Genomic DNA, 27,763 nt, shown 5'->3' on the forward strand with positions numbered 1-27,763 from the left:
GAGCACATTCAAACTTGGGGCCTCACAAGGGCTCCTTACCTCTATGACCTTCCATTTTACCAGTTTGTGCTGGCTCAAATTATGACTGTGATTCTATAGTGAAATTAGTCTCTTTCTTTCCTCCCAAATCAAGATACATATAATAAGTGGCAACAGAGTCAAGTCTATAGTCTAAATTTTATTATCTCCAAGTCACAATGCTGATCACAAATATGCACCTTTAAAACAGTAACAAAAACAACACACAGGGTGAAATCTTTGCAACTAAACACAGTGGACCAACAGACAACTGTCACAGTGTCTTAAGGTCTGGGAATCTGGGCATGCGCCCACAGGCTTGAGGAAACATCTTCAGGTTTAAGGCAAAGGGAAGCCCATAAAAGGCACAACCACCAGCTACCCCTGGAAGAACCTCTTAGTTATTTCCTCCTTGGGGGTTACCCCCCACCCTGACTCAAGAGTGGTTAGGCCAGCTGTAGGAGGGAAGAATAAAAACAGTGACATTACTGGGGAGAGACAGCCACCACCTTTTCCTCAGGTTCTGTAGGAACCCTGCAGGCATAGTGCTGCAGTAACAGACTTCCACAGGGCACAGGGATGTGGTTTGACATGCCATGGAGAGGAATGACAGAAGGGAGAGCCTTTGCCCAGAAGGTGACTTGCTTCCTTAGGAGTCAAGGTACAGTTACCTTCTGTTTCCAAGTACAGGAGCAGAATTTGGGGAAAGTAAGGTAGTAACATCTAAAAACACTTGTAGCAGGGAAGGCATGGAGAAGAACTGCAAAAGACAAGGCAGATAGACTGCTGGATAGTATCTGTCTCTAGAGATGCATTGGTCCACAGCAACTGGGAGGGGATGTAGTAGGAGGGATGTAAAGAAAAGAAGCAGGGCCCACTAGTTCACTCACCTCAAAGACAGCCCTGAGGACTCAGCCATGCGTCCCCTCATCGTGCAGAGGATCTCACCCCTCCCTCCCTTCTCACAAAAGCATTCAGCTTGTTTTCTCTCTCCACAGCAGAGATTCTGCCTCCCTGGAGGACTGAAGTCCATCAGAATAGAGGTACTGAAGGAGGCTCAGTCTTGTAAGACCTACACCCCAAACAAGGGCTCCTGCTCACCTACTGAGCTCTCCTCTACAGTGGGATACTGGGTGCAGATAGCTTCCACAGGGTTAGGAGTTAGAGACTAATAAAGACCACTCACAAGGAAAAGGCCAGCTATTTTTACACTTGGTTGATACAGTCTCGATTATGTGGGAGTCGGGGAGGAGTCAAAAGGACTCCAGAAAGGGTAGTAAACTAGACTGAACTTGTTTCATGTAAAGTCAGGGGTAGATCAAGGAAAAGGAGAAAAAAACTAAGAATATTAATTTAAGAAGGGTTAAGTCAGGCTTTAAAAATGAACATTCAAACAAATAAGCAGGAAGGAACTTCCCTGGGAGCAGAAGACACTTGAATTTCCGGGGAGAAAGTAAACAACAGTGAGATGCAGGCTTCTGACTCTGCAGGAATCTAGACTCTGAAGCCTGGGCTGTCCAGTCTCTGCTCCTATGAGTCCAGGCAGCTCAAGTGAAGAGTGGAGGTTTCTTCTCTCTCTAGCAGGCCTGTCCTCAGAAGAGGGCCTCTCGTGCTCGGCTGGCAGGGTCACCCCACATTTCTCATCTCCCCCAAGTTTTCACCTTTCCTGTTCTATTGTGAGTTAAAAAGAGAAGAACTATGTGTCAGTGGACCTCTGGGTATTCATATAAGCCTTCTCAGAAGGCCACATTTCTAAACAGTGTGGCTTATTTGGCGCCAAAGATCACCCTGGGCTTCTAAATAATGTGTTTGAATGACCACAAAACAAAACAAGAGCAATAAAAACACCCCAGAGTCAGGTGTGGCAGCCCACACCTGTAATCTGAGCAGTCAGAGGTGGAAGCAGGAAGATGGAAAGTTTGAGGCCGGCTAGGGTTATACAGTGCGATCTTTTTTTCCTAAACAAACCACACTCCTCCAAAGCTCTGAAACAGCCCCACAGCCCCTCTCTTCTAATAGCTTTACAACTGGCTTCTCTGGCTATAACAACTTAAATTCAGGTTTTTTTCTTTCTTTGATCTAGTTTAGATTGGGCTCTTGTATTTTTATTCTTCAGTTTCCCACACGAAACTTTGAAGGGAGAAATGGTTTTTCTTCAATTCTGCCCAATGCATTCATAAAACAATTTCCCTGAGATATCTCATGACTATAATGTAAAGCATTAATTAGGTGGTTTTATATTTATTTATTTACTTATTCATTCATTCATTCATTCATTCATTCATTTTGCTTTTTTGAGACAAGAGTTTCTCTGTGTAGCTTTGGAGCCTTTCCTGGAACTCACTCTGTAGCCCAGGCTGGCCTCAAACTCACAGAGATCCACCCAGCTCTGCCTCCCAAGTACTGGGATTAAAGGCGTGCGCCACCGCCGCCCGGCTAGGTAGTTTTATTAAGCACATAAGGGTGAGAATTAGTTTTAGACTAAGAGTCACAGTACACTGGGTACTTACTTTCACATGATGTTACACTTAAAATATTTGCAAACTCAGTATTAACTGGAACCCCTGCTTACAACCTGAAATAAAAAAATTGGAATTTGTTACCATGTCACACACAAAAAGACTTCCATTAGCCAGGTGTGGTGGCACACATCTTTGATCCCAGCATTCTGGGAGACAGAGGCAGAATCTGAGTTCAAGGCAAGGCTGGTCTACAGATTGAGTTCCAGGACAGCCAGAGATACATAGAGAAACCCTGTCTCAAAACAAAGACTTCCATAGAAACACACCCCCTGGAGAAAGCAAGCCCACATGCTTAAAGTGTGGGAATGAGACTTACCTCAGGTGGAGGGGGCTTGATGGAGACTGGCTGGGGAGTCCTCCGGGGTGGGGAGGGTTTTGGCTGCACCTGCTGCTGGGCAGGGTTATAGTAGGTCACTCCTCCATACACCTGCGATGGAGCCTAGGACCCCCATAAAGCCAGGAGGAAAAAAAAAGTTAAGAATTAACCCAAATTAGGAGAAACAAAACACTAGCCAGCTACAAAAATAAAAAGCATTGAAGAACTTCAATTTTTTTTTTTTTTTTGGTTTTTCGAGACAGGGTTCTCTGTGGAGCTTTGCACCTTTCCTGGAACTCACTTGGTAGCCCAGGCTGGCCTCAAACTCACAGAGATCCGCCTGGCTCTGCCTCCTGAGTGCTGGGATTAAAGGCCTGCGCCACCACCGCCTGGCTAAGAACTTCAATTTTTAAAAAAATGGGTGGTTTTTTTTTTTGGACAGGTAGAGTGGAATGCTCTACATAGTGAGACCTTGTCTCAAAAAAATAAAACAAAACAAAACAAAACAGAAAATAGGCTGAGCAAGCCATGAGGAACAAGCAAGAGAACAGCACTCTTCCACGACCTTTGTTCCTGCCTCCAGGTTCCTAACCTGACTTCCTTCCATGATGAACAGTGATGTACAAGTATAAGCCACATAAGCCTTTCCTCCAGGTAACACTGGTCACATGACTGCTTTTGTTTCACAGCAACAGTAACCCTAACTGAGACAGTGTCTATGTGACTGTATGGTGGTGTCCTCAGAGGCCAGGAAGACCCCTGGAGCTGGAGTTACTACTGGCAGTTGTGAGCTGCCTGCCATGGGTGCTGGCACTGAACCTGGGTCCCTCTGCAAGAGCAAGTGCCCTTAACCATTGAGCCATCTTTCCAATTCCTGGTTTCCATCCTTTAAAGTAGTGTCCAACTCTTCCCAGTCCTTTCATTAGCTGACAAATAGAAAGGCTGAGCTCAGTGGTGGCATTCTAGATGCCAGATGATATCAAGTGCTCTCAGGACAGGGATAGGATATGTGGTACAGGACAAAAATACACTGCTTCGTACAGCTGAATAAATAACACATGGGGCCGGGCGGTGGTGGCACACGCCTTTAATTCCAGCACTCGGGAGGCAGAGGCAGGCGGATCTCTGTGTTCGAGGCCAGCCTGGTCTACAGAGCGAGATACAGAACAGGCACCAAAACTACACAGAGAAACCTTATCTCGAGGAAAAAAAAACTATAACAGATGGGGACACCCATGATATATTGTAAGATACTGATCCTTAAAGAAACTGAAGAGGCACGGTTTTCCCAAGCACTTAGGAGTCAGGGGCTGAGGATCATATATATATTCCCAGCCAGTGAGACCCTGCCTCAAAAACAAACAAATAAATAATAAAAATAAAAAAGAAAAGAAAAATTGAAACACAAATCAAGGCCACACTTAGTAGTGCATGCCTTTAATCACAGCACTCAAGAGGTACAGGCAGGTGGATCTCTTGTGAAGCCAGCCTGGTCTACATAGCAAGTTCCAGGCCAGTAAGGGATATATGGTGAGATATCCCACATCAAAAAAATGTAACACCAACAAAAAAATACTCTGAAAATAAGAAGCAATGATAGACATTACATAACCTGCATTTCCAGCTCCTGACCACCAGGGGGTATTCTAGTGCCACACAGGAGAATCAGTGGCATTGAAATGATCTCACAAAATTCTTTTTAACATTTTCCCTGTGTGATTTAAAGGATGTATACCTAGAAAAAATTAGGCATCTTACCTGTGTGTTAGGATACAGATGAGGAGGTGGAGGAGGAGGTAATGCTCCTGGAGCATAAGGGTAACTGGGGTTACCAAAATTCATGACACCTGGAGCAGAAAAGTAAGTAGGAGCAAGCAACTGCTGGGGTGGTGGTTGTCCTGGAGACATGGACACTGGTGGTGGGTAGAGACCCGGATTGGGCAGAGGTGCTGGTGACTGATGGGGATGTAAACCTAGGCAAAGAAAGACAAACAAAAACTGTAAAGGAGGATACCACCTTTATCATGGGTTGGCTTATCTTGGACCACTGAGCACAACAGGTTAGATTGTCCTTAAGATGGACTTATAAAATTGAGTTTGCTACATAAACAGCCAGGGTGGTCAGCATCATTGGATAGCATGACAGTGCTGAAAAAGGCAGGGTTTGTAGAGTCCCTAACACAGATCCTTGCACACTATAAGCACACAAGAGGGATGCAAGCGTACCTGGGTGAGGAAGGTGCATTTCTGGTTGTACAATCATGCCCTGGGGAGGCAGTGGGGCAGGGCTGTCACCATGGGTATAGATTGGTCCCTGGAACTGCACTGTAAGATATATTGAGATTCTTATAAACCCCAACGCTTCATACCACATCAGCAACTCTTTCTGTCCTGCAGACCTTTAATGCTCTAAATCTTCCATATGAAGAAAATAGCAACTAGACAATGTGAGATAACCACTGTGAAGTCAGAAGGGAATTAAACGGTAGAAGGCTGGACACTGACAAGAAAGGTATCCCAACAATAAGAAAGAACTCACATGGATCATAGTAATGTCCCTCCATGATACTGATATGCACAGGAGGAGCAGGGGGCTCTGGCACAGGTCTCTGCCGCTGGGATGAATAACGTTTAGCTCGACCACCCTGGACACCCTGAGATAAAGAGATTTGATTAAGACTCCAGAAGAGTGATTCTCAAGTCAAATCCTACCTGTTTCTCAAGTCAACTCCTATCTGTTACAGGTTAGTAAAACTTGGTACATGGAAGTTTTTAATAAATATGTATAAACTGGACTGAAAATTTGGTGAAAAATATCAGCATTTGAATGAACCCAAATCCTCTACATTTCTGAGGTTCAAATTAAAACAAAACAAATCCAATGAATAATCAATGGAAAAACTGCTATCAAGAACTTATATGGGGGGGCTGAAGAGATGGCTGTTTTTCTAGAGGACCTGGGTTCAACTCCCAGCACCTACATAGCAGCTCACAAATGTCTATAACTCCAGTTCCAGGGCTTCTGACACCTTCACAAGACGTATGTGCAGGAGGGAAAAAAGGAACATAAATTATAAAAGAAAAAAATTTAAAAAGCTGGGCAGTGGTGGTTCACACTTTTAATCCCAGAACTTGGGAGGCAGAGGCAGGTGGGTCTCTGTGAGTTTGAGGCCAGCCTGGTCTACAAAGCGAGTTAGTTCCAGGACAGCCAGAGCTGTTACTCTCAGAGAAACGACGTCTCAAAAAAACCCAAACAACAACAACAAAACCCCACCAAACTTATACTGGCTGGCATAACAGCCTAAGCCTGTAGCCTCAGAACTCAAGATTCAAAGCAGGAGGACTGAGTTTGAAGCTTACCTGAGCTATATGATAGATTCCAGGCCAGCCTGTGTTGAAGGATAAGAGACCATCTCAAATAATAAAAAGAGCTTATTTGGGTTTTAACAGTGAAAAAATGTAGTGGTCTCAATGAGAGTGAACCACATTTGAATACCTGAATACCCCAGTTAGTGGAACATTTGGACAAGACCAGGAGGTGTGGCCTTGTTGAAGGAGGTGTGTCACTGGAATGGGCTTTGTGGTTTCAAAAGATGGGCCGGTCCAGGTGTGCTCTCTCTGCCTCCTACTTTCAGATCAAAACGTCAGCTCTCAGATGATCCTGCTGCCATGTCTGTGCTTTGCCACCACGGCCTCTAGCCCTCCGGAAGCCCAATTACATGCTTTCTTTTCTAAGTTGCCTTAGTCATGGTGTTTTGTCACAGTAACTAAGGTCCAGGCATAGTGGTGCACACCTTTTAGTTGAGAGGCTGACAGATCTCTCTAAGTCCAAGGCCTGCCTAGTCTACATAGGGAACTCCAAGCCAGCCGGAGCTAAACAGTGAGATTCTATCTCAACACTTTTTTGACAGTACTGGAAGCTGAATGAAGGCTGTCATGCATTCTCTACCACCAAGTATACACAGCCCCAGTCCCCCTCCTTCCCATTTTGTACCATTTCTTCAATCCGGTTAAACTGAGGTGGAGGTCCTGCTCCCATATGGATGTGATTGGGCATACCTGTAATACACCAAAAGTCACTGGTTGAATGCACATATAAGTGAATAGGAATCAAAGGTCATCAAGAAAATAAGTGCAGCTGGGCATGGTGGTGCATGCCACTAATCCCAGCACTTGGGAGGCAGAGGCAGGTGGGTCTCCATTAAGTTCGAGGCCAGCCTGGTCTACAAATCAAGTTCCAGGCCAGCCAGGGCTGTTACACAGAGAAACCCTGTCTTGAAAAACCAAAAGAAAAGAAAAAAAAATGCATTCTTCCCTTCTTTTAAACTAGCAAAATTCCTTTTAAAACCATATGCTTAACTTGTCACTCTTGCAGAGGACCTGGGTTCAGTTCCCATCGACCACACGCAAGCTTACAACCATCTGTAACTCTAGTTCCAGGGCATCCAATGCCCTCGCATGTACACACATCAACTCAGGTGCACACACACATAAAACAAATATTTTAAACTGTCTGCTTACTGTCAATGCTAGCATTTGAAAATTTGCCCTTGTTGCCCAACATCTTTATTATAACAACAAAGTCCTTGAAAAAAGACTGGCAAACTCAAGTTCAAATTTTTCGTACTAAATAAGGTATTTCTCTATATAGAAACTTTAGGAGGTTGTAATTAGCACATTAGGAAACATACCATAAAGTGCTGGCCCAAATGTTTTCTAACAACACTAGCTATAAGAAAGAGAGTACATTCTCTCTGGACAAAAGTGACTTAGAATAAAAAGATGGCTCAATGGTTACAGCACTCACTGTTCTTGCAGAGGACCCAGGTTTGATTCCCAGCACTCACTTGGTGGCTCAAAGCCACCAATAACTCTAGTTCTAGGGAATCCTATCCCCTTCTTCTGACCTTGGCCTCCTCAGGCATCAGACATGTATATTGCACAATTATACATGCAGCCAAAATACATTCATAAAGTAAATAAATCCTAAAAATTTTATGTTTGTTTGTGTATATATGTGACCAAAGAAGTCAGAGATGTATTGGCTCCCTGAAGCCGCAGTTCTAGGCAGTTATGAACTGCTTGATGTGGGTGCTGGGAATTGAACTGGGGTTCCTCTGCAAGAACAAGCCCTATATGCTCTTAAGCAGTGAGCCATTTCTCTAGTCCTAAAGCAAATACATCTTTTTTTTGGTTTTTCAAGACAGGTAGGGTTTCTCCGTGTAGCTTTGAATCTCGCTCTATAGACCAGGCTGGCCTCGAACTCAAGAGATCTGCCTGGCTCTGCCTCCCGAGTGTGGGAATAAAGGCGTGTGTCACTGCAGCCTGGTGCAAATAAATCTTAAAAATAAACAAATAAGTAAGCAAGTAAGTAAAAAAATAAGATGGGGGTAGGAGGTGGGGGTGGCTCACACCTTTAATCCCAGCACTCGGGAGGCAGAGGCAAGTGGATCTCTGAGTTTGAAGCCAGCCTGGTCTACAGAGTTTCAAAACACCCAGAGCAATACAGAGAAACCCAGTCTTGAAAAACCTAAATAAATAAGTAAAAATGATTTTTTTAAGTTAAAGGGGAATGTTTTATAGACAGTCTCCCAAAGATAGTAAAGTATCAGTACAAAAAGTTAAACTTCTCTGTCCAGAGACCAACTAACTCTAGGATGAATACAGTTTATACTAATTTTCAGTGCTCAAAAGTTGCCTGTACCAGCCCAGAGACTCCTCAGCTGGAACTGACCTGAAAGCCTCCTCCCTGGTAACTAGCTTGTGTGGTACCAGAAGACACCATGCAGGTTTCCAAAGGAAAGACGTAATCAGTGATACCTGGCTAAGACATCTATGAACCACAATGAGGACCAGCATGGGCCAGATAACCCAAGGGTGTAGAGGGGCACCCAAAGCTTGGTGGGAAACAACAGCTCTCTAAATGGACTTAAGATCCACTCAACAAGAGGGAGATCATGCCTGGTACTGGAAGCCTAGCCAACTACCCACGGTAGTGAAGTAATGGATCTCGGAGGAGAATTCACAACCACCATTTTCCTAAGTCAGCATAATCTCTAACTACCTTCTAAATATCTGTCCTTATACCCACAGATAATGTAGTCCTGACCACCCATCAAGGAAACTTCTCTTTGCAATAGATGAAGACCACTACAGAAAACCACAACCAATCAAAACTAGATACAAAGGCTAGAAAATGGTGGCACTCACACTTTTAATCCTAGCAATATGGATATGATAAGATAAAAAGGGAGATTATGGAATCTACTTTTAAAAAGGAACTACTTGTTTTAAATAGGATAAGTAATGAATTTTTTGTCTGAGTTTATCAAATATTACTGGACTGGACATTGTTAATATATATTGAGTTCTTTGTCTGAATCTGTCAAATGTTAATGGACTAGACATCATTAGTTTAATCTTGACTGTGTATATTGTATATACTTATTGGATATCATTTTTCTTGTATTAGTTATAAGCTTTTTTAAATTTTAGACAAAAAAAAGAGGGAAATGTGGTGGTACTGTGTTCCCCAAAATATTGTGCACACTAATAAACTTATCTGGGGTCAGAGAAGAGAACAGCCACAATATTAAACATAGAGGATAGGCAGTGGTAGCACACACCTTTAATCCTAGCATTCCAGAGGCAGAAATCCCTCTGGATCTCTGTGAGTTCAAGGTCACATTGGAAACAGACAGGCATGGTGACACACACCTTTAATCCCAGAAAGCGAGCCTTTAATCCCAGGGAGTGATGACAGAAAACAGAAAGGTATATAAGGCGTGAAGACCAGGAACTAGAAGCATTTGGCTGGTTAAGCTTTCAGGCTTCTAGCAGCACAGTTCAGCTGAGACCCATTCTGGATGAGGACTCAGAGGCTTCCGGTCTGAGGAAACAGGATCAGCTGAGGAACTGGCAAGGTAAGGTAGCTGTGGCTTGTTCTGCTTCTCTGATCTTCCAGCATTCACCCCAATAACTGGCCTCAGGTTTGATTTTATTAATAAGACCTGTTAAGATTCATGATACATTGGAGCACAGTCCCAACAGATACATCTATAAAACAACTTCCATACCTAAGAATCAGGGATCACTGAGGAAGAGGGGGGCAGAAAAATCTTAAGTGCCAAAGGATCGGGGAGTCCGCTGAGAGATTTTATTTCCTAGTATCAAAAGAAGGCACATGCATAAAATCTCACAAACCTGAGCCGAACAATGACAACAACAACAGACATGCCCAAGTGGACAGTGGAAAACCTACCAGGCTTAACCCTCTACAAAGACCTACAAGCAACTAAGGAATGCTAAGAGCAGGGAAGAGCCACCTGATCCAATACCAGTCAGCCCTGACAACACATAGACAAGTAACATACAGACTGAGCAGGGTGAACAATGATGTATTTAGGAATATAAATGTATAGACATATATGCATGTAGCAACAGTTAATAAAAAAGAGGCCATGAATTTCAAAGAGAGCAAGGAGGATGATATGGGAGGCTTTGGAAGGAAGGAAGGGGAAAATGATGTAATTATATTATAATCTCAAAAATTAAAAGGAATAATTAAAATAAAATCACCTGTACCAGAGTGCCAAAATTCCCAGTAATCATGAAGATTTCCAATCCTTAAGTTTGGCCTAGAGGGCTAGAGATGGCTCAGTGGTTAAGAGTACTGGCTGCTCCTGACCTGTGTTCAATTCCCAACATCCATATGGCAACTCAATCATCTATAATTCTATTCCCAAGGGATCTGATGCCTTCTTCTAGCCTCTGTGAGCACTTATACATGGTGCACAGACATGTGTGTTAGCAGAACACCTACACACAAAAATAAAAAAAAAATCTCCAAAAAAAGTTTGAGCTAGATTTCAAAAACTAAATGGTAACTGCTACATGTGCTTTTATTTTATTTTATTTTATTTTCAGAGACAGGGTTTTCTGTGTAGCCCTGGCTATCCTGGAGCTTACTATGCAGACCAGGCTGGCCTTGAACTCAGAGATCCAACTAACTGCCTCTGCCTCCTGAGTGCTGGGATTGAAGATGTATGCCACCACCTGCCAGTGCTATATGTGTTTTTAAAATTGATTAACTCAAAGTCCAATTCTTCCTTCTAGCTGCATTTTAAATACCCTAAAGCACCAGCATTCTATGTAGTTCTAGTGTCTCTCATCTGTCTCTAGAAAGAAGGACATCAGAAGGGCTTTCCTTTTAGAACAAACTATCCAGACTCAAATTCAAGTGTGTTTCTGTCTTCAAACAGTTAACCACTGGCTCAAACAGTTGGAAGATGCTCTATCTTCTGTCACTCCTTGTGCAAGAAGAGAAAATGAATCTTGACCGATGCACTAAGTACTGATGGGACAGGCTTGGGTAACACAGAAAACTACTCTGAGGACAGGCAGACAGACTGAGAATCTACACTTGTTAAGGAAAGAGCGCTTTCTGTCAGACACTCATTCCTTAGAGGGAAGTCCCAGGGACACAAGAAAATCTAGTCCCCAGCCTCTAGTGCTTACCTCGAAGCTCCCGTGGCTGGAGAAACGAAGGCTGTCCTGGACTCCAGTTCTGTTCTGCTATATTGAGCTGTGCCACATCTTGCTCCAGTCCACCTGTGGTAGAATCTACTGGAGCCTCCCAGTTCCCAGTCTTAGCAGCTGGAGGTGGAGTTGTTTCTGCGATTGTGGCTGCTGAAGTAAGCCCTTCAGATGGAGGAGGAACCTCCTCAGCAGCTTTGACTGCATCCCCAACTTTGGTCCGGGTCCTTCTTGCCCGGGAATAGGATTTCTTCTCAATGGGCCTGTCAGGAGCTGGTGGTACAGTGTCAGGAACAGTAGCTGGTGTCTCTGAGGCCACCTCTTCTTTCTCAGGACTGCCAAGCAACGGAGCATCTGGTTCTGGAGACGGATCCCTCATAGGAGTCTGCTCCAGACGCCGTGACCGGTAATTAGCTTCATGCTTATGAGTCTCACCAGACCGGCCACCATGCTGCCCACCAACCTCCACAGGCCTAAAACCAGTACGACCTTCCTTGAAGCCCCCAGATCGAGAATAATTCCTGGATGCAGACATGCGGCCAGTACCTGCTGCATTCCTGTTAATAAATGTCCTTGGTGGTAGGGTGCCCCCAGGACCCTGGTGGCGATGGGACTTGTTTGATCGATCACCAATCCAGTTTGGATCTCTTTGTGGAGGACTTCCAAATCTGAAACAGTAAAATTAAGAAAAACTTAAGAAAAGAGCCCTCCAAGTATATACTCGGAATCAGGGAGTTGTTCACACCACATACTTACTCACTTGAAAGATTAGAAATGCATTTAGAAAAGCAGAATATCAGTAATCTAAGCTCCTGAATTTCCTTACCGAGGTTTCCGGATTCTTCGGGGTTTGATGTCATCGGGATTGTGAGCGGATCGAATATCATAGCCATAAAGAGCAATGAGCTCCTGTCGGGACTTTGGGGCCTGTTCATCTTCACGGAACTTGTCATGCTCCCAGCGACCCTCATCCTTCCACAGCTTTCGCTGACGCCCTTTGGGTCTGGATCAAACCAACCAGAGGTGTCTTGAGACAATTAATACTTTGAAATTATCTCTCTACTAAAATGTAGCCTATAAAAACTTCCTATCTCAGGAGCCACAGGTTAAAGGCCATAGAGGTGTAATGATTTAGGATCTGAAGACAGACCACCCTGAATCTGGATCCCAGCTCCTTTACCACCAACAGTTACCAAATCTTTTCTTTTTCTTTTTTTTTTTTTTTTAAAGACAGGGTCTCGCCACGTAACTCTGGCTGGCCTGGAAATTGCTATATGTAGACAAGGCTGGCCTTGAACTCACCTCTCTTATATCCTCCTGCTTCTGCCTCCCTAGAGCTGAGATCAGGGGTCACACTAGCACACCCACCTCTTTTTGCGTTATGAGTCAGGGTCTCACTATGTAGCCCAAGCTGGCCTCAAGCTTATAACCATACTGCTTCAGACTCCTGAGTGCTGGGACTACAAGTGTATGATACCATGCCTAGCAACTAGTTACCAAGTACCGTAAGCTGTATTTCCCTCATCTGTACAGAAGGAATAATCCTAACACTTATCTTAAAATGTTCCGAGTAGTAAAGGAAACAATACAGGCGAAGAAGTCATCAAAGCATCCGACACAGCAAGCACTAAGCACAAGCTAGCCAGTAGTGGGAATAGCAAAAGATGGCTGTTACCGAACTTCCTCTTCCTGAGTCTGTCCTCGAAGATCATGCTCAAAGAAGAGCCCTTTCCTGGGTATATATGCTGGATTTTTCCGATCTTCATCATCATCCAAATGCTTAGGGCCTTTTTTACCCACTTTGTTCTCGACAGGCTCTGTGCTCTCCTGGAAGACAAAGGACTCCTTACTCTTCCAAGGAGGTGAGAGGCCCTATGCCAGCCCCCAAGTGGAGACTGTGCTGGGTACTGACCTGTCCATCCCCACTTTGCCTCTCTCCAGTCACAGTGCCTTTAGTATCAGGCTTTTCTTCTCCCTTCTCTTTTGCTGAGGAATCAGCAGCATCATTAGCCTCTGATTTCAACTCCACTTTGGAGTTTTCCTCTTCACTGTATTCTCCTTCTTCACCCTGAAAAAGTATCCCTGTTAATCATGGAGATGAGATCCGACCAGTAAGTTTTTATTTTCCATTCTTTTGGGAAGCATTTTCTGACAACCTTTTACTAGTATTAGAACGGAAACAAGCACTGCAAGTATGGCAGCACACGTGTACAAGCCAGCAGCTGAGAGACAAGACTACGTGTTCAAGATCCCTTCAGCTCATAGTAAGTTTAAGGCCATCCTGTGCTACATGAGACCCTGCCTCACAAAAACAAAACACATGGACTGGAGAGATAGCTCAGTTGATAAAATGCTTGCTGCAAAAGCATGAGGACCTAAGTTTAGCACCATGCACAAAGCCAGGCATGGTGGTACACATTTGCAATTCCAGAGCTGAAGAGACACAGACAGGGGATTCTCGGGGAATTGCTGGCCAGTTGACCTGACTCAATTGATAAGTCTCTGGTCTTCATGAGAGACCCTGTGTGAAAAAATGAAGTAGATAGCTCTAAGGAATAACACCTGAGGTTGCCCTCAGTCCTCCAGACACATATGCGCGCGCGTGCGCGCGCACACACACCATAAGTAATTCGAAAAAATGGATTACAGTAGAAATTACCAATCTTTCTGATTATGTGGCTTGAGGTGGCACACACCTATAATCCCAGCAATTCAGGAAACTGAAGTGAAAAGACTTAGAGTTCAAGGCTAGCCTGGGTATCCCATTAATATCTTACCTAAAAAAATGAAATAAGCCGGGCGGTGGTGGCGCACGCCTTTAATCCCAGCACTTGGGAGGCAGAGCCAGGCGGAACTCTGTGAGTTCGAGGCCAGCCTGGGCTACCAAGTGAGTTCCAGGAAAAGGCGCAAAGCTACACAGAGAAACCCTGTCTGGAAAAACCAAAAAAAAAAAAAAAAAAAGAAAAAAAAATGAAATAAAATAAAAAGTAGAGTCCTTCTGAATCTAGCATCTCCAACTCTCAGGATTTCTATAAGCAGGCTGAGAAAATATGAAGACAAAAACTTTCCATGGCTCGTGTGGAGGTCAGAGGACAATTTGGGAGTCAGTTCTCTCCTTCCACGTGTGGATTCCAGAAACTAAACTCAGGTTGACAGGCTTTATGGCAAGTACCCTTACTCACTGAGTAATCTCAAGAGTCTCCATACCCCCTCTTTTGGAGCTTGGGATTGAATCCAAGGCCTGGGGTATATTTATTCCACTGCTGAACTGCAGTCCTAGCTTGCTTACAGTTCATGACTTACTTTTCCCCCTCTTACTGTGGATCAGACTCAGGTTCTCAAACAGGCAATACAAGCACTAACCAGTGAGTTATGTGCACTACAGGCCCAAGTCACACCAATTTCTTGTTTTAGAGACAAGAGTCTCACTATGCAGCACTGCCTGGTTTGAACTTGTTTTGTAGACCAGGTTGGCCTGGAACACAGAGAGATCTGCCTGCCTCTGCCTCCCAAGTGTTAGAATTAAAGGCATGCACTCTCATGCCCAGCCTCTAAGACTGTATTTTTTTTAAATATTTACTTATTTTATGTATATGAGTGACCTGTCTTCATGCATACCAGAAGAGGGAATCAGATTCTATTACAGATGGTTGTGAGCCACCATGTGGTTGCTGGGAATTGAACCCAGGACCTCTGGAAGAGCAACCGGTGCTCTTATCTGCTGAGCCATTTCTCCAGCCCCTAAGATTGTACTTTTTATGTCTATGATAGGAGTACTGAATTTCCTACAGCATGAGATTCCCAGAGAAAACAAACCCTATCCACAACAACATCGTAAAATTAAGATTTTTATCTGGAAAATCTTAGAGAATGACCTGCCATAGAAACGAAAACAAACAATGCATGAGTACTCTCTCTGAATTATTACTCGCCCATTACCACCCCTTTTTTCTCTGAGACAAGGTCTTGCCATGTCTTGACTGGCCTGGAACTTCCTATGTAGTCTGGGTTGGCCTCAAACCTGCCTCTCCCTCCTGGTGTTGGGATTAAATGTGTGAGCCACCACACCTTTTTTTTCTCCTTCTCTTAACACACAAATTTGAATAATACAGTTCCTAACAATGTTAGGTCTCTCGGGTGGGTGGTGGTGCATGCCTGTAATCCCAGCACTGGGGAGCCGGAGGCAGGCAGGATCTCTGAGTTCCAGGACAGTTGAAGCTACACAGAGAAACCCTGTGGGGGTGGGGAGGAAGAGGTATCATTAGCACACTAGTGGGGAAAGAAATGAAGGTATGGCTAGCTCCACATAGGGAAAAGCAGTGGCTAGAAAATGTGGTCAAACTCTCCTCCCCATTCTCTCCAAACCTGATGCTTAGGAGACATAACTGGATTACAGAGGGAGGTTTACAGAGCTATTAAGAATGCAAAGAAATGGGCTGAAGGGAAGGTGGTTTAGTCACTAATGATGTGTTAAACCTCTGCCACCTGGCCTCTTACTTCTTACTCTCCTACTGTACCTGGCACCTAACCTAAATCAGACTGCCTTCTCACTTCAGGCTAGCCTACCAGGATCTGGTAAAGATACCATGTGAGAGTCCTGGCTAGGCTTGAAGCTTTCAATGTTCTGTCCTTTTTTATTTTATTTTATTTTTTTTGGTTTTTTCGAGACAGGGTTTCTCTGTGTAGCTTTGCGCCTCTCCTGGAACTCACTTGGTAGCCCAGGCTGGCCTGGAACTCACAGAGATCCGCCTGGCTCTGCCTCCCGAGTGCTGGGATTAAAGGCGTGCGCCACCACCGCCCGGCGTTCTGTCCTTTTTTAAAATAAAGCTAAGCTTGCCTAATTGACCTAGACAAACAAGCCAATTAATCCCTCTTTCCATTTCTATGTTTATACTCCAAACCACTCATCATCTGGATGTTTTGTCTTCAAAGTGTTTTGAGTGACAAGTCTCAGAAAAGAGATGGAGAACTAAAGAAGCTTCACTACACCTGCAACGTGACAATCAGTCTTTATCTACAGCTTAACAAGCACCCTTGATTCTTTTCATCCTCTGCAATTCTATTGTTTTCCCTCTCTGGGGGATGAGAGGATGGTAATCATTCAGTACTTTCCTTACTCCTAGGTTATGGAACAGACAAACAAGAACTTGCTCAGTGTACATACATACTTCTTCACTATGCTCTTCTACTCGTATGCTCCCTGAATTTCACCCTTAAATTGATTTTTATTCTATGCATATATGTGTGCACCTGAATGTATGTTAAGTGGACCACATGCATGCAGAAACCTGTGGCTGTCAGGAGGCATAAGATCCCTTGGAACTGGAGTTACAGGTGGTTGTGAGCTGCCATGTGGGTGCTGGGAATAGAACCAGGGTCTTCTGCAAGAGCAGTAAGAGTTCTTACCCATCGGTTTCCCACCCTCACCTCTGTCCTCTTTCTTTCCTTCTTTCTTTCTTGAGGCAGGGTCTAATTATATAGCTTAGGCTGGCTTGGAATTACGTAGCTGAGACTGGCTTTGAACTAGTGAATTATCCCCATCCCAAGAGCTAGATTTATAGGCATGCTACCATGTCCAGCTAATTAATTTAAAGATGTAAAAGTAGTATTAGCACTATTAATGAGGGAACTTTGTTTTATACAACATTTTATTTAGGCTGTGATGGAATGTCAATGAAGAAACGTGTATATTCCTATTGAGAAACTAATTTTGCTGGTTGTAATGATACACACCTTTGATACCAGTTTAGGGAGGCAGAAGCAGGCAGATATGTGAATCTGAGGCTAGCCTGGTCTATACACAGTGAGTTCCAGGGATAAAAATCGAGACCCAATATTACACGCAAACACAAAGAAAGATACCTAATTTTGTTAACTGGGCAAAAAGAACAGCATAGTGCTGAGGAGACTTCAAGTCAGATTCAAAGCCTATAGTCCTTGTATGCCCTACCTCCACACAATAATAAATGTCAAAGATGTGTAAGTATGTTGTGAAATATTATTTTAAGCTGTGTTACTCTGCCTGTCTACAAACACCTGATTGGTCTAATAAAGAGCTGAATGGCCAATAGCCAGGCAGGAGAGAGAAGTAGCCAGGGCTGGCAGGCAGGGAGAATAAATAGGAGAAATCTGGGAAAAGAAGATCTAGAAGCAAGAAGATCAAGGAGCGAGAAAAGAAGGGAACAACCACCCAGCCACCCACCAGCCAGAGGATAAGAGTGAAAATAAGATATACAGAAGTAAGAAAAGGAAAAAGTCCAGAAGCAAAAGGTAGAGGGGACAATTTAAGAAAAGCTGGCAAGAAATAAGGCAAGCTAAGGTGGGCATTTATAAGAAAAAGTCTCCATGTGTGATTATTTGGAGCTGGGTGGTGGGCCCCCAAACAATAAAGAGTAATAAAACAACCAACGACACAAGTGTCTGCAGAGGCTAGGAAAAGGTGTCAGATCCCAAGAAGCTAAAGTTACATACAGGTGGCTGTGAGCCACCCACAGTGGGCCTGGGACCTGGGACTGAACTCAGGTTCTCTGGAAGAGCAGCAAATGCTCTTAACTGCTGAGCCATCTCTCCAGCATATCTAATAATAAATTTTAAAGAATTTGTTTATTATTAATACACTAAAAGAGAACAAAGCACAATTCTTCAACAGGTGTGACTGACTCACACCCTGAACAAGTGCTTTAGAAATCTGTTCACTACAGAGTTTGTCTCCTCAGTCATTGCCCACAAGTCTCTGAGGAAGGCCTGGATATGTAGGTGTAGACATGAGGCCTGGCTCCATCTGCAACTATGTGAAAGGAGACTTACACTCCCATGTACCACTCAGACAGAGCCCGGGTGGTGAGACCACCTGGGTTTTCCACACTTGGGACTTTATTTATTTAGAGACAGCTACAGTAGGCTTCTTCTTTTTTTTTTTTTTTTTTTTTTTTTTTGCTTTTTCGAGACAGGGTTTCTCTGTGTAGTTTTTGGTGCCTGTCCTGGATCTCGACCTGTAGACCAGGCTGGCCTCAAACCCACAGAGATCCACCTGGCTCTGCCTCCCAAGTGCTGGATTAAAGGCATGCACCACCACCGCCCGGCTAGTAAGCTTCTTTTTAAGAAGAGAAACAAGTTATGAATCTGCCAAGCATTCTACTATGAATGAGATACTTTCCCTAATTTCTTTGAGGATGCATTGTGCTTTAGCTTGTTTATACGGTGCATTACATGCATTAATCTACACATGCAACACCAACCTTGCACCTGTGGGATGAAGACATTTGTTCATGATGTATGATTCTGTTTTTTTTGGGTTGTTTGTTTGTTTGAGACAGTGTTTCTCTGTGTAGCTTTGGAGCCTGTCCTGGAACTCACCCTATAGACCAGACTTGAACTCATAGAGATCCTTCTGCCTCTGCTTCCCAAGCACTGGGATTCAAGGTGTGCCTCACCACTGCCTGGTTATGATGTATGATCTTAATGTGTTTGCAAGTATTTTGCTGAGAACGTCTGCATTTCATTCATCTGAGAAAATGGTTTGTTGTTTTTGTTATGTTTTTACCTGTTTTTGATTCCAGGATGATATTGGCTTCATACAATGAATTTGGCAGTGTTCCTTCTCTATTTTGTGGAACAAATTAAGAAGGACCAGGAGGAGATCTTCCTTAGAAGTTTGACAGAATTCATCAGTGAATCCATTTGGTCTCAGGTTTTCCTTTGTGGGGAGATGTGCTGGCTAGTTTTATGTCAACTCGGAATATTCTTAGAGAGCTGGAATAATCTCAGAGAAGGGAACCTCAATAAAGAAAATGCCTCTACAAGACTGGGCTGTAGCCATGCCTGTAGAGCATTTTCTTAATTAGGGAATGATGTGGGGCCCAGTCCTTTGTGGTTGGTGCTATTCCTGGTCCTAGGTTCTGTTAAGAAAGCAGGCTGAGCAAGTCATGAGAAGCAAACAGTAAGCAGCACTCCTCATGGCCTCTGTATTAGCTCCTGCCTCCAGGTTCCTGCCTGGTTTGAGTTCCTGCCTTGGCTTCCTGTTGTAGAATATTCCCTTACACTGTATGAAGATGTGTCACTGTGACTGATTTAATAAAGAGCTGAATGGCTATTAGCTAGACAAGAAGAGGTTGGTTAGGTGTGACTTCTAGGGACAGAGAACTCTGGGAAGAAGAAAGGAGGAATCGCCAGAAGATGCAGAGGGAACACACATGCAGGAGTAAAAGCCATGAGTCACTTGTCAACATGTAGATGAAGAGAAATGGGTTAATTTAAGTTATAAGAGCTAGTTAGAAACAAGCCTAAGCTAAGGCCGAGCTTTCATAATTAATAAGTCTCCAAGTCGTTTTTTTTGTAAGCTGGTAGCCCCAAAAAAACCAGGATATGTGAGTCAAATAAACCCTTTCCTCCCATGTTGCGTCTTGTCATGGCATTTCATCACAGCAATAGTAACCCTAAGACAGGACACCTGATTATGGCCAAGAATACTGCAGTTTTCTGACATCTCCAATATCCTGGGGTCTCCACTGCAACTTAGACATCACCTTTACAGCCTCAAGCACTAGCCTCCCAGAGCCTTGATGCAGGGAATCCAACCAGGCACACACTGCCTGACTTCAGTTCCTTTCTTGAACCTTAATGCAAGCCTCTGGCAAACCTCTCATTCTTGAATCCTGCCCAACTATACCTCTTAAAAGAGGTATTTGCCGAGCAGTGGTGGCACACGCCTTTAATCCCAGCACTTGGGAGGCAGAGGCAGGCAAATCTCTGTAACTTCAAGGCCAGTCTGGTGTACACAGTGTGTTTCAGGTTAGACAGGGCTGCCCTATCTCAAAAACAAAACAATAAAAATGTTTGTCTGGCTCATATTTTCTCCCATATTCTGTCTTTTTTCTTTCCCTTACTACGTATTCCTCCAATTTTTAACTAAACTGGAGACTCTCCCAAATAAAAAACAAATCACCTTTTGACCTTGAAGTATTCTCTCTAGCTTTCCTTTCTGTCAAAATTTTCTTTGTTCTTTTACTCAATACTGGGTTGAATCAAATGCCCTCCCACTGAGCTCCAGCTCCAGCCCTTAAAAAAAATTTTCTTTTATTTACTCTTTTTTGTTTTGTTTCATTTTTCGAGACAGGGTTTCTACATGTAGTTTTGGTGCCTGTCCTGGATCTCATTCTGTGGACCAAGCTGTCCTCAAACTCACAGAGATCCGCCTGGCTCTGCGTCCCGAGTGCTGGAATTAAAGGCGTGCGCCACCATGCCTGGCCCTAATAACAACATTTTTTAAAAAAGGTTTCTTGGACCACTCTGGGAAAAATGGAAGTAACACATCTTTTTGGTTGTTTTGTAATACTGGAGAATGAACCCAGGGCCTTGTAAATACTTAACAGTCTATCACTGAGCTACAAACCCCAACCCTTTTTCAATTTTTTTTTTTTTTTTTTTTTTTTGGTTTTTCGAGACAGGGTTTCTCTGTGTAGCTTTGCGCCTCTCCTGGAACTCACTTGGTAGCCCAGGCTGGCCTCGAACTCACAGAGATCCGCCTGGCTCTGCCTCCCGAGTGCTGGGATTAAAGGCGTGCGCCACCACCGCCCGGCTTGTTTTTTGTTTTTTGAGACAGGGTTTCTCTGTGTAGCTGTCCTGGAACTTATTCTGTTGACCAGGCTGGCCTTGAACTCACAGAGATCCACCAGCCTCTGCCTCCTGAGTGCTGGATTACAGACATGAGCCACCACCGCACAGCCCTTTTCAAATTTTTATTCTGAAGCCTGGCATGGAAGGATATGCTAAGGCAGAGGCAAGTGGATGTCTGTGAGTTCAGGGCAGGCTTGATCTACAAAGCAAGTTTCAAACCATCAAGTACACATAGATCCTGTCTCAAATTGAAATAAAAGAAAAGAATTCTGAGACAAGATTTTTCTATGTTGCCAGGCTGGCCTCTGTGACCTTCTGCATCACCATCTTAAGTATCTGAGATTAGAGATGAGTACTACAATGCCCGGCTTCAGCAACACAGTTTATTTCTCTTCAATCTCTACATGGAATGATAGCTTCTAGACAGCAAAACCCAAACCTTTACAACCAAACTATGTTAACAAGGTGTGTCTTAAACTTTCAACTCTAAATGTATACACAAAAGTACTGACAGCCATAGCACTTGCATAGTGCTGGTTTAGGAGGAAGAGAGATGTAAAGATACCAAAGAACAGGAAAACCCTGAAATAACCAACAGTCATTGACTGCTGAGACCAGGAGGGGTTATACCATGTAAATGGAAAAGCTTATGATACAATCTCAGGGTCAAACTGACCAGCTGTCAAGGCTCCTTCTTGAACACGAACAGCAAAGAGACGACTGAGAAGACAACAAACCAATCAGCACAAGAAAGTTCCAGCACAAGCTGGGGAGAAGAACGAAAACAAGAAACCTCAGAAAGCTTCCCTTACTTTTCACCATCACAGAAAAATGGGAGAGGGAGCTCTGTGAAGTGAGAAAAGGTACAGTACCTTTCTAACAGTACCCTAAACATGCTTTCTTCTAAAGGGTAAGAAAAACAAACTCATACAAAATGAATAGGTAAATGGCTGGAGAGACTTCCAGTAGTTAAGAGCACTTGTTGATTTTTGAAGAGGATCCAGGTTCAAGTCCCAGCACTCATAATGACTCACAACCATGAATACTCAAGTTCTAGGGATCCAATATACTTTGAGGGCACTAGGAATACATGTGTTGCACATACATACACGTAGGCAGAATATTCATACATATAAAATAAATAAATCTTAAAAATAACTATGTCTTAAGTCTACCCTCGTTGTGACCTCTGTATAAATCGGGACCCTTTAACACCCCCTCTCCACCTGCAAGCCTGCACAATGTACCTAAAGAAAAAAGGTCTCCCTCCCACTCAAGGACAGAATCCTGTGGTTAAGAAAAATAAGGTTCAGGCCAGCTAGGGCTATAGAAAAAGAGACTGTGTCTCAATATAATAAAAAAATTAATAAAAACAACTAGGCATGTTCTCCTCTTAACACCTTCATTAGATTCTCTTTAGATTATCCTTCTTGGGTAATTTTCGGTTTTGTTGTTGTTCTTTTTTATTTATTTTTTCTTTCTTTTTGAGACAGGGTTTTACTATGTAGCTTTGGCTAGCCTAGGACTTGCTGGGTATACCAAGCTGACCTCAGACTCAGAGTCACCTGCCTCTGCCTCCCATTGAAAGTGTGTGCCACCATGTACAGCTTTATCCTTCTTTTCATCAATAACTTCAACTAACTGCCTCATTCTGACTTGCCCCGAAATCCTTTGCTGTGGTATCCATCAAGCATCCCAAGAAGGAATATTTGAGTAGAACCCCCTCAAAGTTTTTAGCAGCGTTCACAGGCTGAACTGGCAGCCACACTGAACTGCATTTCCTGCTGCAGCTGACAGCCACATAGAAAGGATAAAAAGAACAGCATTCCTACAAACAACAAAGGCATGCCAGACCATACCCTATCAAAAGTATAACTTCACACACCTTTTTTTGTTTTTGTTTTTTTGAGACAGGGTTTCTCTGTGCAGCTTTGCGCCTTTCCTGGGACTCACTTGGTAGCCCAGGCTGGCCTGGAACTCACAGAGATCCGCCTGGCTCTGCCTCCTGAGTGCTGGGATTAAAGGCCTGCGCCACCACTGCCTGGCTAACTTCACACACTTTTAAGTCCAGCACTCGGGAGGTAGAGGCAGGCAGAACTCTGAGTTCATGACCAGCTTAGTCTATAGAACAAGTTCCAGGACAGCCAAGGCTACACAGAGAAACCCTGTTCTGGAAAAAAAAAAAAAAAATGCATTGCCTCATTATGCTGGGTGGTGGTGGTGGTGGTGGTGGTGGTGGTGGTGGTGGTGGTGGTGGTGGTGGTAGTGCACGCCTTTAATCCCCCAATTTGAGAGGCAGAGACAGGCAGATGATCTCTATGAGTCAAGGCCAGTCTGGTCAACAAAGTGAGTTCTAGGACAGCCAGGGCTACACAAAGAAACCTTCTCTTGAAAAACAAAAACAAAATAAATAAATATATATATAATACACACCGTGTCTTGAAAAACTAAAAAAATAAAAAAAAATAAAAAAAAAATAAATCATGTATTAAACTTTAACACTTGAAAGCCTCATAGGTTCCTTTCTCTTCAAACATCCCAAACCTGGTTGGGTGTTGCTTAATGTTAGAGCACCAGCCTCAGGGACAAGCCCTGGATTGGAGCACAAAAAAATAAAATTAAAAAGCCATCTAAAACCTAAGCCACTACTGAATTTCTGAGTACTATCTCTTTTTTAGTTATTAACTCCATTAATCAATCTAAACACTGACTTCTTCTTTAGATACCAAATTAGATTTAATTGAGGGGGAAGTCCTTTAGTCCAACCAAAATAACTCTCACACTGGTCCACATCTTGCCAGTCTCACTAGATGTCTAGGGAACCACCATCAAGTTCTTTAGATTATCTTAAAACACATTTTTTAAACCCTTTTTTGGAGACAGTTTGCTATGAAGCCAAAGGCTGGCCTTGAACTCTTGATCCTTTAGAGTGCTGGAATTATAGGTGCGTTGTATATTATGACACCTAATTCCTAAGAAACTTCGATGTCTACTTTGTAGTCTTGCCTCATCCACGGTTGATGTTGGGCAAACCTTCTGTGCAATTTCTCTCTTTGCTCTCAGAATTACATCCAAACTCCTTTATAAACAGAATGGTAAGCCACTCTACACTTACAGTGAGGGGCTGGAGACTCAGCAGTTAAAAAGCACTCACTGCTCTTGCGGAGGACCTACCTGGTTTCAGTCCCCACCACTCACATGGTGGCTCAAAACCACCTGTACACGTGAACACGGTGCAACACATAAGTTCAGGCAAAACACACATACACATAAAATAAATCTTAACAAGCCGGGCGGTGGTGGCGCACGCCTTTAATCCCAGCACTCGGGAGGCAGAGCCAGGCGGATCTTTGTGAGTTCGAGGCCAGCCTGGTCTACAGAGCGAGATCCAGGAAAGGCGCAAAGCTACACTGAGAAACCCTGTCTCGAAAAACCAAAAAAAAAAAAAAAATCTTAACAACAACAACAACAAAAAAAGTTTCATTTCCTGTTTTGTTTTTTCCTGATAGGGTCTTGTTTATAGTCCAGGATGGCCCTGAACTTATTTGAATTTATATTTTGCTGAATTTATTTCTATGCCACAAGCTTTTGTTTTCTCAGGTTTTCTAGAGTACTGTTTCCTTCTAAAATAGGAATTTTGAAATGTTTACTGTTACACTCCCAAGTTGTAATACAGTCTAAGACAGTCAAAATCCTAGGAGATATATAGGGCTGAGGTAGTAGCCTCAGTGGTAGAACACTTCTCTGCATGCGCCTACCTCTAGGCTCAAGCCCTAGAATCACAAAACAAACAAATCACAAAATCTAACTAATGAAACAAACATATTTATAGAGCAAATCCTTGACCCACAATCCAATTCTCCCCAAATATAACCCCATCACCAAAATACAAAACTCAGAAGTCTGTTCAACAACTCTGGGGCAGATCATTCTAGGACAAAGTTATTCTGACAGTATCTACAGTTATCTAGCCAATCAAAACCAAACATGCTGTCTGCCCTGGGAAACACTCCCATAGACACCAAAAAGCCCTATCTATAAAATAAGGGATGGATTTTTTTCCCCACAAACCATTCAGAATGGGGAGGAGGGGTCCAAGTGGCTGTCTTTTCAACCTAGATGGTATAAAGTGAACTGTAACATCTCCTAAAGCATTTCAGTATCTTCTCATTTTCTGCCTCGAAACTCACTTTGTTCAAATGAGAACAAACCAATTAGCACTGTGATCCATAGCTTGAAGAGACATGGCTGCCAGTTGCTGTCACCAGCTCAACAAGATCTTCTCTAAAAGACTTTTTGTCATTGTTTTTCGAGACAGAGTTTCTCTGTGTACCCCGAGCTGTGCAGAACTTGCTCTGAAGACCAGGCTGGCCTTGAACTCACAGAGATCCACCTGCCTTTGCCTCCAGGGCTGGGATTAAAGGCGTGTGCCACCACCACCACCACCACCGCCCTGCTTCTAACAGAGTTTTAAAAGCATAAATGAAGAACACACAAACAGAGAAACAAGTCAGGGAATTTTTGTACCACACAAATGTAGGTTTTAAAAAGACATTTTCAGGGCTGGAGAGATGGCTTAGTGGTTAAGAGCACTGACTGCTCTTCCAAAGGACCCTGGTTCAATTCCCAGCACCCACATGGCAGCTCACAACTGTCTGTAACTCCAATTCCTCAACACCCATGGCAAAACACCAATGTACATGAAATAAAAATAAATAAATTTAAAAAAAAATAAAAAATAAAAAGACATTTTCTGACCATAAGGAAAAAGAATCTATCACACTCACTTCTGAATCTTCTGCACTTTCATAATCGGAAAGAACAGCTGCAAAGAAAACACAAATATGTGAAAGGGGGGAAGAAAACAATAAAAATTATTATAACTACATTCCTGACTGATCGCTTTGGATCAGGCTAAAAACCTCAATTTGGACAGCAACTTTTGAGACGCGTGAAATTATAGTTTCTATTTATTTACAGATGGAGAAGTTGGTGACTATGCTGACAAAAAACTATGGTATTGGCAGGCGGTACTGTAAGTAACTGCAGTGATCTCAATCTGTCACCTTCCAGAAAGGAACCAAAACAACCTTGCTCGTGATCCCTATGGTACAAAAAGCTACTCCTGGGCACACTCCCCGAAAAAAAATAAACTTAACAATCCGAGAGAAGTCCACCGTTAGAAATACGTGGTCTCGGTTCAGGTCCAAAAAACTCATCACGGTAAAGTAAAATCACTCACCATCGCCTTCCATGCCATCTTCACTCTCCTGAGAGGAAGAAGATGACACCGGTTAGAGCTGTAATATCCAGACTTGGGGAGCCCACCCGCAATTAAATGTGAGGGAGAACCGAAAAATCAACACGAATGGTTGACTAAGGATATGGGGACAGGTAAATCTTTATAAGTCACAATCAAGAAGGCCAATTCTCTACACCTCCAGACCCAGTTTCCGTATAAACATCCGCGTTGCATGCCCGGCGCTCAGAAACCACCCAGCCCTTCTTCCCTGGGGCTGGATGCAAATTCGCAGCGGGATAACCTTCCCCTGGAGCAGGAGGCCGAGCAGCTCGCATCACCTACACCCCGCCCCCTTCCCGGGTCGCCGCCCGGCAAACGCTCACTCACACACTCCGACTCCTCTGCGCTCTTGACGCCCCCGCTCTCCACCCGCCGCAGATGCAGGCCCCCGCCGCGGCCGCCGCGCTGGGAAGGCAGCGAGCCACTACCGCCGCCCCCGGCGCTCCCGCTGCAGCTGCCGCCGCCCCGCGCCGGAGAGCCGCTGTCGGAACCCGAGGCACCGGATTCTTCGTCCTCAGTGTCCTGGGAAGCGCGCTGCCGACGCCGGTCCGCCATCTTACGGAGAACGGCCACCGCTGGTCAGCTCCTTACGCACCACGCCCGTCGCAGAGGCTGCCGGGAGGCTCGAGAGGAGTCCCGGCGTGCTTCACGTCCAGGGCGGACCGCCCCTCTCTCCGTGGGGCGGGGCCTGCTCCCTGCGGCACGTTTTCGGGAGAGCGAGATTACGTATGTCGGTGATGTAAGGGGGCGTGGCCCGGCACTTCGTGTCCCCCCGTGCGGGCTTAGAGCGCGGGGACCGGTCTGCTGTAGCTTCTGTGGGTGCCGAGCTCGGCCATCTTGGGCTTTCCTTGGGGAGGGCTTCGACCTGTTACAGCTCCACTGTGGCGTTGGAGCTGTTGCATGATTTTCGTTTTCCATTTCTCGCTTCTCCCTGAGTTGTAGACAGAGCATTTTACTGTATTCCTTCGCATGATAAAATCACGAATCCAGGTGAAAACGCCTTAGTCCTGCGTCAGATTTGCCAGCTCTTCACCTCAGTCTAAATTTAGAGGAAAGGAGAAATTGCAGTGGAAACACAATACCGCGGTGTTTGTTGTGTGTTTTCAAATTTTCCTTTCTCCGTGTGTCTTCCCAACCTAGTTATCACATTTTTAGAAGTTCAGGTTGGTAGGACACTTAGGGCTGGATCATCCTTGGCTACGTAGTTAGAGGCCAGTTTTGGAATCATGTCTCCAAAAATAGAAAAAAAAAAAAAAAGTCTCGGCATATTAGTAGAAACCTAGCGTTTAAAATTCTGATGTGTTATCTGACAGAAAATGCTTTGGGCAATGCATTTGTCAGCCATGAAAAAAATCTCAATACTGCTACCTCGAAACAGCATATAGTTTGTTACCTGTTATCAGTGCACATTGATAATGTACATCGAATCGTCGTAAGGTAATAGGATTCTGAGCT

At 44.0% G+C, this 27,763-nt stretch overlaps 1 protein-coding gene and 1 non-coding gene across 3 annotated transcripts; both read right to left on the reverse strand.

Moving 5' to 3' along the window:
* Window positions 1–158: 158 nt before the first annotated feature.
* On the reverse strand, window positions 159–27,475 carry Casc3 (CASC3 exon junction complex subunit). 2 transcript variants are annotated; one of them, XM_052755692.1, is made up of 14 exons: window positions 26,636–27,470; window positions 26,249–26,276; window positions 25,794–25,831; window positions 13,304–13,459; window positions 13,067–13,218; window positions 12,218–12,394; window positions 11,374–12,059; window positions 6,851–6,915; window positions 5,396–5,510; window positions 5,083–5,181; window positions 4,615–4,829; window positions 2,857–2,979; window positions 2,529–2,593; window positions 159–1,689 (listed from the first exon to the last, which is right to left on the reverse strand). In XM_052755692.1, the coding sequence occupies exons 1-13, from the start codon at window positions 26,861–26,863 to the stop codon at window positions 2,570–2,572; spliced, it is 2,106 nt and encodes a 701-aa protein (XP_052611652.1). In that variant the 5' UTR covers window positions 26,864–27,470; the 3' UTR covers window positions 159–1,689; window positions 2,529–2,569. The 2 variants fall into 2 exon arrangements, with proteins under 2 accessions (XP_052611652.1, XP_052611651.1); XM_052755691.1 differs by lacking the exon at window positions 2,529–2,593 and having other exon boundaries at window positions 26,636–27,475.
* On the reverse strand, window positions 18,078–18,260 carry LOC128123532 (small nucleolar RNA SNORA73 family). The gene has a single exon (XR_008222711.1). It is a non-coding gene; the product is annotated as a small nucleolar RNA SNORA73 family (small nucleolar RNA).
* Window positions 27,476–27,763: the final 288 nt, after the last annotated feature.

The sequence above is a fragment of the Peromyscus californicus genome, unplaced genomic scaffold (genome assembly GCF_007827085.1).
Source record: "Peromyscus californicus insignis strain IS unplaced genomic scaffold, ASM782708v3 Scaffold_3__1_contigs__length_106647218, whole genome shotgun sequence".
NCBI lineage: Eukaryota > Metazoa > Chordata > Mammalia > Rodentia > Cricetidae > Peromyscus > Peromyscus californicus.

What these genes read in the sequence shown, in the direction of transcription:
- Casc3 (XM_052755691.1), bottom strand. Translation starts at nt 26,863, where the DNA reads ATGGCGGACCGGCGTCGGCAGCGCGCTTCCCAGGACACTGAGGACGAA. An exon ending in CGAAGAATCCGGAAACCTCG is followed by an intron (nt 12,060 to 12,217) that starts GTAAGGAAATTC and finishes TTACTGTTTCAG; the next exon opens with ATTTGGAAGTCCTCCACAAA. An exon ending in TCAAGCCCCCTCCACCTGAG is followed by an intron (nt 1,690 to 2,856) that starts GTAAGTCTCATT and finishes AACTCACAATAG; the next exon opens with AACAGGAAAGGTGAAAACTT.